The sequence below is a fragment of the Amphiura filiformis genome, chromosome 19 (assembly GCF_039555335.1).
Source record: "Amphiura filiformis chromosome 19, Afil_fr2py, whole genome shotgun sequence".
Classification (NCBI taxonomy): Eukaryota; Metazoa; Echinodermata; class Ophiuroidea; order Amphilepidida; family Amphiuridae; genus Amphiura; species Amphiura filiformis.
The window spans coordinates 36,691,645-36,704,074 of record NC_092646.1 but is presented as its reverse complement, the minus strand read 5'-3'; the positions used below and the strand labels follow the sequence as shown (position 1 = coordinate 36,704,074).

Sequence of the window (12,430 nt, the reverse complement as noted above, 5' to 3'; positions counted from 1 at the left end):
TTCATTTTTTTGCGCATGGTCAAAGCATGCTCTTGCGCTATCCACAGACTATCCGGTGGAAACTTCAAAGCAACGATCATGCGTTAATATTTACAAAATGGCGAATGATGTAGTTTAAGTCGAACAATAGCGTGACCGGCGTGACGTAGTTTTTGGCATTGTTCCTATATGCACTTTCACCCTCCTGATTAAACATATCTCGAAATTGGAACAAGCCAATTGAACAGTACAAACGGCATTTGAGAGCTAAGACTGCGCCCGTGACGTTGATGTAAGCATTATGTCACAACGGTATTCTCTAATTGCCATAGAGGACGCTTTTCACTTGCACAATTTTTTTTGAGACAGGCTGTATAGCAACAATTTCCCATGCTTAACTCAATTTGGCCAAAGTATGGACATGGGTGGGTTTTATATTCATATATTCAACTGGCCTCACAATCTAGCTAGTAAACCAGCTGGATTTTCATAGGTTTTGCGTTGCTAATAGAACAACCGTGAATTTAGTGTCACCCCTTGGCTTGTGTTGATTACGTAATATGTGGAGGCAAATTGCAATAAGTACAATGAAATAATGAGTAGGGCTGGCTCCGGGGCGGGTTTCTTCTTCGTCTTACGTAACAGTTTTGTTCTCCAAAAACCCCCGGAAGCGCTACATATGGCGCTCTAGCTGAAATACAGCAAGATAATGTATCTAAGTTAAGTTAATGATGACACCCCCCCCCCCCCTCCCCAGGACTCTACCAAACCCATCAGGAGGAAGATCCAGCTGTGGAAGTGAACTGGCTTCGACAATATTCACCAAAGACTCAAGAAGTGGGCAGAGAAATACAACTCTACTTACTCCACCTCAACTCCGGTTGAAGAGCTAGCTGAGGCCATGCAGAGTCAGTTGGATCAGGTCATTGAAGAACATGTACCCAGTAAACTCAACTCAACCCTGGTTTAATTCTACCACCAAAAGTGCAACCAGACGGAAAGCTCGAGCCTTCAAGAAAGCTCGGAGGACTGGAAGAATCAAGGACTGGAAGCACTACATGCATCTCAAGAAAGAGTCTCAGAAGAGCTGCCGATTGGCATACAACCAGTATGTGTATGATATCGTCTGCAGTGCGCCTAGCAGTACTTACAAGAAACTTGGCGCCTTGGTGAAGTCAAAAAGATGCGACCAGATGGGAGTAGCCTCTCTGAAGTATGGTGGCTATCTGCATGCTGACCCTAAGGTGAAAGCCAACATCATGAACAAGCAGTTCACTTCAGTTTTCTCTGTTGATGAAGGCATACACATCATCAGGACCTGGTGGTATTCCGGCTAAGCTCCTCAAAGAAACAGCTGAAGAACTGGCGCATGTAGTGACACTCCTCTTCCAAGCATCAATCAACCAGGGTAGAGTCCCATCACAATGGAAGAAGGCATGCATAGTACCAATCTATAAGGGAAGCTGATCGGAAGCTGCCAACTACCGCCCCATCTCTTTGACAGCCATCTTATACAAACTCTGTGAGCACATCATACATTGTGCCATGATCCGTCACCTTTCTGAACACAAGACTCTTTCAGACAGCCAGCATGGATTCAGGAGGCGTCGCTCCTGCGTCACGCTACAAGATCTAGCCAAGGGACTGGACGACAAATCACAAACCGACGCGTCGCGACGCCATCATACTGGACTACGAGAAGGCTTTTGACAAAGTTTCACATCTTTTATCTCATCACACGTCACACGTCACAACATCATGTATTCATGTGAGTCACTGCAATCTTACGTCCAAAATATTTGGTACTGGTTATTTTATATTATTTTTTGTACTTAGTTATGTATGCCATATTTATGCATTGTTCTATCTTGGTTATGTATGCCATATTTATGCATTGCTCTATTATTTGATGATTACCTGATTTTGCCAACACTTGTTTCTAAACGTCTTGATGTTATCTCTAAACGCAGTACTCCTAAAAAACTATGGGTTACTAAAGGTCTAATTAAGTCACTACAAACTAAAGATAAATTGTATAAAAAACACATTTCTAAACCTATTGATGATAACAAACTTAAATACACTGAATACCGTAATAACCTGAACTTTCTATTTCGATTAAGTAAAACCAGAGAAGATGTAATAAAGAGGAGGGTCAACGGAATTATATCCTTGAGATAATCCCGTAGGTAATCCTGTCGCATCTATTCATAGTCCTTTATTCTCAAGTAGTTAGACATCCACTTGAAATATCCTATGATGTTATGTGTGTGACCGCCCATGGTTGACCAATTTTCACTTCAGAATTGAAAATATTTCCAATGTTTCTATAGAGAAATTGTTAAAAAGTATGAAACGCGTGTGCTAAGGACCTGCTGCTTGGATGGGATACCACATGTGGATAATACAAGAAAGAAATCGAGTGCTGTAAAATTTCCCCCAAATCCACCGTTTTTGTAAATATATAAATTTCTAAAGAAGAATTTTTAGGATTTTTTAGAGAGGTGATGATTGTTGATCATTTCTATTTTATTATTTTATGTATTTTCCTGTCATTTCCTGCCAACCTAATAAAGATATTCTGATAATTGATAACATTCTTTATCATAAATAATACAGTCTGAAAGTGGCAACAAGTAGCAAAATTATAATTTGCCATGGAACTTCAGTCATATTTTATCTGAAATCTGACAAGATGACAGGGTCTGCATGCATGGTGTGTATGGCATTATGACATGCACACACTGACCTATCCCTAAAAGCAGTTAGCTGCAGCTTGTGTATCACACCCATCCCGGGTTCAAACCCTATTGTGGTATTCTATTGTAAAGCAGCTAAATAGGGTGATTCATCATTTACTTTGAGTGAGCGGTCTCACACATATTCTGTTTGAGGATAGCTTGATCAACCTCCTCTTTATTACATCTTCTCTGGTAAAACGTCATTCGTAACTTCTAAAATTAATAACAATAAAGATAACACAAAAGAAATGTGGAAAACATTAAGGGATCCAAAATGAGCGTTTATTGCGTTTCGACAGTATTTTTGTGGACATGAGAACACCTCAGACCTATCGAATTGCATTCTGAATACGAAGCATGTCTTTCTGATATCAAATAATTTTCATTTTTTAAATCACAATATAATACAAATTTTATGACAAATTATAAAAATTTGATATTTTTCAAATTTTTGATATATAACAGTCCTCGAAGTAAATTATATAAATCTAATGATATATTCTTAAAGTGTATGTAGTAGGAGGAAAAGCCGACGGTCAATTGAAAATTTTGACCTTTCATATTGAAGATATGGATTTTTCCCAAAAACACAAAAAAATAGGTCTTTTGGGGGAAAAAAATCCATATCTTCAATACGAAAGGTCAAAATTTTGAATTGATCGTCGACTGTTCATCCCACCTACATACACTTGAAGTATAAATCATCAGATTTATAAAATTTACTTCAAGTACTGTTAAATATCAAAAATATCAATTTTTAATGATTTGCCATAAAATGTGTATTAAATTGCGAATTTAAAAAAATCAAAATTATTTGATATCAGAATGACATTCTTCGTATTCAGAATGCAATTCGATATGTCTGATGTGCTCTAATGTCCCAAAATAAATACTGTCCAAACGTTCATACCCCAGCCCTTAAACAATCTTCTTGGTCGTAATAAAACATCTAAACTCTCTGATTTCTTAACTGATGTCAACGGTGATAGAATCACAGATAATCAAATTGCTGAGAACTTTAACACATTCTTCTCTAATATTGGCATCACACTCGCTGACCAAATTTCGGACATGTCTGAATGTTTTACCTCACCTGACCTACTTCCGCTGATGAACTTATTACTTTGACTTCGAAACTAAAAAACAACTACAGCGATGATGACATCAGTAACAACCTTCTGAAGCAAATTACTTTCATCAGTGATACTCTGGCCCATATATTTCACTCTTCTCTTAGACTCTTACTACTGGAGTTGTTCCATCTCTACTTTATAAGGAAGCCAATATATCACGATAAGGGACGCACCATTAGACTCCAAGGGGGGGGGGGGTTAGGAAGTTGGGGTCGGTGAAATTTGGGGTTTTTTTTCCGCCGAAGGCGGCAAGGTTTTTTTTTTAAATTTCATGCATTTATATATAGTTAGGTCGGGAAAGTTTTTTTAAGAGTTGATGGGGAAAGTATTTTTTTTCATGTAGTGGGGAAGTTTTTCTTTTTTTTTCAAAACTTCCTACCCCCCTTGAATTCTAATGGTGCGTCCCTAAGCATAATTTTTATAACTATAGGCCTATCTCTGTTCTTCCTTCAATTTTCAAGCTTCTTGAAAAAGTTGTCTATATCCGCATATTTGAGTTCATTACATTTCACAACATTCTAACACCTCGCCAATTTGGTTTTAGACCACAGAGATCAATTTTTATGGCAATCAATGACCTTTATTGTAAAATTACTGATAAAATGGACAATAAACTTGATCACTTTTGGGATTTTCTTAGACCTTTCCAAGGCCTTTGACACCATCAACCACTCCATGTTACTCAATAAACTTTCCACCTATGGCATTTTGTATGGTATCAGGGGCTTTGCCAATAACTGGTTAAACAGCTACCTCACTGGAAGAAAACAATGTGTTCTATATAATAATACTCCGTCCAAACCGCAGCAAATATATCCTGCGGAGTTCCTCAGGGTTCAATACTTGGACCGTTGCTTTTCCTTCTCTATATAAATGTTCTCTCTTCTTGCACCCATACACCCCACTTTGTTCTCTTCGCGGACGATACCAAGATTCTTTTCTCTCACCAAGATCCTAATTCACTTGAAAAACTAATTAATAACGAACTCTATCATATCTCTAACTGGTTTAAATTAAATAAACTCTCATTAATATTTAAAAAAACAACTAATTACATTATCTTCAAAAATACATTCTGTAATAAACCTAACATTAACCTAAACATTAAAATTGATAAAACTAATAGCATAGGTGTATGTAATAGGCCTACAATCGATTATTTAATTTCATTTAATTTTATTATGTTCTTGTATCATTACAGGTTATAAAGACTTATACTTGTTTAGTCTTTATCAGTCATTTATTTTTAAAACTTGCTGATCACAGCGTCGCGTGACTCTAATTACATTTTGTATATTAAACAATATTAAACTAAACTTGTTTTGCAGAATGGTAGAGTATTCTCATTGATATTGTCCGGGAATATTGTCTAGCTTTATCTGTTGGTATATTTTATTTTCACATTATGGATCACACCGAGCTGTTACGAATTTTATCAAAGTTGAGCAATGCGCCAGAGACGAAGGTAAGCTTATAATAACACATTTTCTTTTGTATTCAGTACCTCCAGCTACATTACACACGGGCTTTTGTACAGATGTTTCTAGAATTGTATCACAATAAACGTTTATACCAGTACGACGGCAACTTTAGCTCACTTCCGGTATTTTTACCGGCGTGACCTTTGCTGTTACGTAACAAAATGTTGAAAATAAGACGTCAAAGACGGTTTTTTTGGAAATACTCAAAAAATGGAATACACAAGCTATTTCTCGCTTAATTCCCGTATTGGGCCCATAGACAAGATATGAAACATGAGTTTAAAACAAACAGTAACGTGTAAATGTCCAATTATTGTGGACAAATGAATGTTTATTGTGCGCGAAGTAGCCTAAAAAATGAGAAAAAATGCAATGCAAACGCCGGTCGTATGCTTTTCTGTAATGATAGATATTATTTACTCACTGTTGTAGATATAACCATTTTAGTGATCGTGACATGCAATTTTTCTCATTTTCCCGGCTACTTTGGACATGTTCAAGCTTCTTTATTTTCAATATAATTCAACTTTACTCGTTTTTTTGTTGCTTTACACTAATGTTTGGTATCTTATCCGTGGTCACGGTACGTAATTTAAGCAAAAAACGACCCGTGTCTCCCATTTCTGGAGCTATTTCGCTAAAACACGTTTGCTGGCCAAATTTTCAACATTTTTACGTAACCCGCGCTCTTCAGCCCGTATAAATTTTCTATCGAACAAAAGAGGTCACGAAGTTCCCGTCGTACTGATACCTATAGGCGATATATCCCGGCGCCCGCACTCCGTGTATCCGCGGGTAGGCATTTTCGTGAAATATGTCGAACGAAAAACACCAAAAAGAGTTATCGATACATCATTTAGTCTAGTGCCCAAGCAGAAAATCAAAAAGTATGGGCCACATGACATTTTTTGTGCAGTTTCTTTGTCTGTGGTACCTACTGATACAGGATGTGCATGATGTCACCCTGGTATCTTTGGGCATTTTAGAATATCCAAAATGGCCGCCATGGTGATCGCCGTAACATAAAAATGGCTATAGCTAGGAGATACTTATTTTAGTGCCGATGTATAGGTTTATGGGGTCAAAGATTTTAAATGTACCATTATATCATTTATTGCTGATTTCCATCTTTAAAAATTCAAGATGGTGGACAAAACGTTATCCAAATACTAAACACAGCATTATGAGATTTAAGTTTTATACAGTACAGTACTATACTTCCACGTCCAACTGCCTCTGTGGTCTAGCGGTAAAGACCTAGATTCATAAAAAACGAAGAAACGGATCGCTGGTTCGAATCCCATTAAAGCCGCGGAAGCTGTTTTGTTTTTTATAATGCACGATTGCATTCCGAAATGAGTCACTTGTCGGTCAATCATGTATCGGTACCCTTAAGGGATCTGGAATGAGCGTTTATGGCGTTTCGACAGTATTTTTTGTGGTACATGAGAGCACCTCAGACGTATCGAATTCTGAATACGAAGCATGTCTTTCTGATATCAAATAATTTTCATTTTATGAAATTCACAAATATAATACAAATTTTATGACAAATTATTATAATTTGATATTTTTCACATTTTGGAGATATAACAGTCCTCGAAGTAAATTTTATAAATTTAATGATATAGTCTTAAAGTGTATGTAGCTGGGAGGAAAAGCCGACGATCAATTGAAAATTTTGACCTTTCATATTGAAGATATGGATTTTTTTCCAAAAAGACCTAATTTTTTTTTGTGTTTTGGGGAAAAAATCCATATCTTTAATACGAAAGGTCAACATTTTCAATTGATCGTCGGCTTTTCATCCCACCTACATACACTTTAAGTATAAATCATCAGATTTATAAAGTTTACTTCGAGTACTGTTAAATATCAAAAATATCAATTTTAATGATTTGCCATAAAATGTGTATTACATTGCGAATTTCAAAAATCAAAATTATTTGATATCAGAAGGACATTCTTCGTATTCAGAATGCAATTCGATATATCTGATGAATAACCCTAACGCGGACCATGGTACTGCAAAGCCCAGCCAGCAATTCTGTGCATACATTTGCGTTAAGGGGGTACTACACCCCTGGCCAATTTTTTGCCTATTTTTGCATTTTTCTCAAAAATTATAGTGCATTGGGGTCAAGTAAGATATGTATATTATAGGGGCAAGGACTACAACTACTGCACTGGAAATTGTATTTCAGCATAGACAACAGTTGTGGAGTTACAGTCATAAATGAGGGAAAACCAATATTTGATCAATAAATCAATAACTACTTGCCTTGAGTTGCTGAATTTTCAGTACAGTAGTTGGCTTTTAATCTTACACAATTTACAAGGAAAACCATCACGCAAGCATGCATCCCATACACAATCACCGTAAGTCAAATATACGAACGGAATCACAGGTCGGGCCATACGTGGCACTCGAGGGGGCCCAGGTTCATTTCCTGGTGTTAATGTCCAATGATAAAACCTATATGTAATGATTTTTATGAGACACCCCATCCACCCCCACCACCACCCCCATCACACCACCGCACACCCCCACACCCACCCACCATGCCCACACTCAAAATTGTGTTGATTTTTGGTCATTTACAGAAACTTGTACAGTTTACAGTTCAGAGGGAAGTGTCAGATGATGTGTCGGGACATTTTCTTCAAGTTGACACTTAAAAAGAATTTGACCAAATTTGCACGGGTCTTTGCATTTGACCTTTAAAATTACATCTTCCCGTTTTAAAGCGATTGTATGCGCTTGTTTTGCTTTCAAATAGTTTAATTTGCTGTCATTCTATTTTTATGATTAATGCTCTGCATGCTAGCCATAGGCTTCAACATAAGAAGTCCCAAGTTTTGAGATATTTTCTCAAAATATCAAGAAACTATCTCAAGAACCACTGAACCAATACTAGGCTTGTTTGTACTCATTTTAATGCATTTTCATGCTGATTCCAAATATGGTCATGAAAATTTACATTTCTGAAATTTTTGAATTTTTAAAAATGTTTTGAAACATGTCGTCTGCAGTCGACACCCGCGTGAAGAGTGTTAAAATACCCTCTATTTATATTGCAAATAGAACACTTCATACAAAATTGCGGCACAACACATTCATTCAGTATAGGCATATTCTTAGTGTCAAACTAAACATGGTCAGGGTGCTTATTTTAATAGTTAACTATCATTCGATGAATCAACAATCGAACTCCGTTACCAGTTGTCCCAATGGGCTATTCCAGAAATTAATGGCACCCCCCCTAAAGAAGACATGTGAATTTGTACCATAAATTTTTGGGAATTCCCAGACCAAAGTTTTATCCAAAACAAAATGGGAATTCCCATTTTGAGAAGAAAAATGCTTAAAAAATTGGGAATTCCCAGTGTCCCTAAAGAAGACAGACAAATTTTTGCCAAAATATTTGGGAATTCCCATTTCCCAAGCCTAAAAAGGCATATTTTTCTTGGGAATTCTCATGTCTTCTTTAGGGTTGTGAGAATATTGGCCTTTTTTTTGGGAATTCCCAGAGCAAAAAATGGTAAACATTTTTGGGAATCCCATGTCTTCTTTAGGGGGTGTGCCTTTAATTTCTGGAATAGCCCAAATCACTATAGAATATCCATGTTGACCAGTTCTATCTTCATGACCGATCTAGCCTTACAAAATAGTTAAAATTTGGTTTTAATGAAGACTATTCAGCCTAATTACTTGCTCTAGGTCTACCTATAAAGGCGTACATATTCACATAAAAATTATTGCTAAAGGGTAATAAATTTGCAAAATCGCAAAAGAAAGGGGTGTTTAAACCTGAAAACTTCCCGAAATTGGATGTAACTTTAAAGGAACGATTTCAAAGTTCACCGATGAGCATGCCTACCCGCGCGGATACATGTACGCGTTCGGGAGCCAGGGATAGACCGTACTTCCTAAAGCCGCAGTATAGGAACATACCCGTCCTTTTATACATCTCTATTTTTATGAAGAGCTTATTTCCAAACCGTATAAAGTTCACAAACACATTTTCTAATTTCCCCGTGCGATATTGCAATGGGTTGTGATGCTATACGCTGGCGAAGTTACGTAATTCATCGAATTAACTACCATAGCAATAGGTGAAAACAATTTTGAACATATCACGCTGCACTATAAGCAGGTTACACTCGTCACCTGTGTATGTCTGCAATCATAGATTGAATACAATATTAGTCTTTTCAAAGATACTAATCTTACAGGTGCAAGTGATCAGCATGGTTCAATGCAGAGGTACCGTGTTCAATGCAGTGCGGTATATTCAAAAATTGTTTTCACCTATTGCAAAAATTGTTTTCACCTAATCCGATTATTACGTAACTTCGCCAGCGTATAGGTATTATAATTTCAGTTGAATTTACCATTACCAAGCAAACAGTGGATGGATGCACAGTAACAATACTGTATGAGGCCTTTGTCTCCCAAATGAGAACAATAGTCTGCATATTGTTAAGTTAAATCATGGCTTGTTGATGGTACAACTCATTGTTGCTAATGTCAAACATGTCAAAGTAATTGTGATTGTATCGCACAAGTAAATGAGAAACATGTGCTTGTGGACTTAACACGGTTTGGAAATAAGCTCTTCATATATTGGTGGTAAGACCCTCCCCTCCCAGCCTGCTGTTTTTTATTGGACCATGCAGACTTGACACTTCACAAAACTGAAGGAAATTAAAAAAAACAATCTGAATAGCTGGTCCAGGTTGTATTGATTAATTATTACTGTACCTAAGGCTAGCTTCAGACTCCGTATTGTACGTGCAATATTGTATGTACAATACTTTTCGTGACGTCAAAAAGTATTACACGTGCAATAAATATACGTGCCACGACGAGTTGAATCAGATTAAATAACGCGCTATAACCCTGACGGTTCATTGTTTGCTAAATCCAAGCGAGGTCACCAGAAAATCTATGCAAGAGAAATTTCTACTGCTGCTGATGAAAAATCCTAGAGTGCGTTTGGAGGTTTTTTCTGCACTTTACCAGTAGCCCTAATAAATTCATAAAACAATAAAAATTAAATAAAGATTTAGGGCAAATGTTTTTACTCACTGCTCATCTGATAGGAAACTAAATACCGATACTCCTTAGTTTTTCCCTGACTTTCCAGACATAATTATGAGTAAACATCAAATTTAATGTTTACAAAACAATCAAATATACATTCTTTTGCATTTTGTACATAAATATTGATATCAATAATGTAGGCCTACAAACATTAAAAAAGGGGGCCTAAGAGTATGTCTATTTTTAATCATATACTAATTCCGCCATGCCCAAACATATCTTATTATGATATCGTGTAATGGAACCCAAATTTCAATCAAAAATAAAAACAAATTTGTTATCAAATACACTAGGCCTATACATTGTATTATAGGAATTTAATAGATGGTTCATTTTAATAAATAAATAGATTAACACGGGTAATGGACAAGAAATATTTGGCAATACCGGATTTACCAGAGAGCCAGAGGATAAAGAAATTGATTAAAATTAAAACAAATTAAATGAGAAAATGAAAGCAAGGACATTTGGCGAAGTATTGTTTTAGAATTCGAAGGAGTCCTAAATGTTATCCTGGCCCCAGGACACTGATTAATGTAAATTCGACCCATATTTATTTTATCTACCAGCATTCAACCTGTTCAATGTGATGTATGCCTATTTTTAATAAAATTCCGAAATCTGGCGTATCAACGTTGTATCGTGCACAAATTATGATTCGAGACTATTTCATTTGACATTTCAAAAGATCGGTCCTATAATAGATATCGAATAGAGAATTACAGCAGGAGGCTTTGAGGATGCCGTAATCCTCTTGACAATCAACCAATCAGAGAGACATATTTCAGAAATATGTTCGTATAATTGAAACTCTTTCAACTCTGAAATATATATTTCAAGTAATCTCGTTTCACATTTAGCAGCACTTTGGCTTGCAATAAAGCCACGAAGGGACGGTAATGCTAATATACGATTTCAGTCAAATATTGGTGCAAATATACGATTTCGGTCAACTATTTGGCTATTCTTTGCCCAAAATTATGAAATATTTATTAGTAACAACTCTTAGGAGGGTTTTCGAGTAATTTTAACGAAATAAATGAGGTAAAATAAAAGAAAACCCACTTACAATTTCGGACGCTTAACTGTGGTGTTCTAGGGGAATTAAGATATCACAATTAACATGTTTAATTCAAAATCGTTGTCCTACAAGCACGTGTTAAATGGCTCGATTCACATTATGTATAAGTTGGGACATGGTCAGATTGTGTGAACATTACAAATACAAACAATAAGGTTGAAAAAAAAGCCATTTAAAAATGATTTTAAAAGATCGTCTATTTTGTAGCTTACACTGATTAGACCAAATATCTGCCTCTGACGAAAAAAAAAAGTTTTCCATGCTGATTTGTTTTTGTAACGAGTATATCATTTCAAAAAGAAAGAAATAAAGGCGGATATTACTATTAATAGGCCTATAATTAATGAAAAAGTATAGAAGGCGTTGCATCCGGGTCTGATGAGGGGGGAGGGACACAAGCCGTTTTTGGCAGTTTTCCTATGGATTTTCTAAAATTCAGATCAATTGGGGGGCTCAAATGCTATGCCAAAACTTAAAAAAAATAATAAAAATATCAATATCAATCAAATCAAAACCAGAATAAATACATAGGCCTACAAATAATACTTAAGAAACTGACTAAATGTAAATGAGTCTCTAAATCAATTAATCAATCAGTAATCAATCAATCAATAAATAAATAAACAAATAGGCCTAAATAAATAAATCTATAAATAAATAAATAAATGAATAAGAACTGAATGTGCCATTTATATTATCATTACAATTTTAATATTTTTTATATTAATATCAGTATTAATATTATTAACTTTAAAGGTACCCATTAATTAATAATAATTCAAGTACAGTTGAATACAAGAAGACATAAAAAGATGTTCATCATTCCGTGCACGAACACTGCACTAAATTTACCACTCTTAGAAATTTGGCAACTCCGTATCAATTAAGCAAGCAATGATTGTGGCAAA

General features: G+C 35.8%; 1 protein-coding gene across 2 annotated transcripts in view; it reads left to right on the top strand.

The window, feature by feature from the left end:
* LOC140141238 (methylthioribose kinase-like) overlaps positions 1 to 12,430 on the top strand; it is a 45,094-nt gene that overhangs the window by 11,155 nt on the left and 21,509 nt on the right. For both annotated transcript variants that reach the window (XM_072163042.1, XM_072163043.1), the window contains exon 2: positions 5,182 to 5,318. In XM_072163042.1, coding sequence (XP_072019143.1) covers positions 5,259 to 5,318 — 60 coding nt within the window. In that variant the 5' untranslated portion in view covers positions 5,182 to 5,258. The remainder of the gene's footprint in view (positions 1 to 5,181; positions 5,319 to 12,430) is intronic.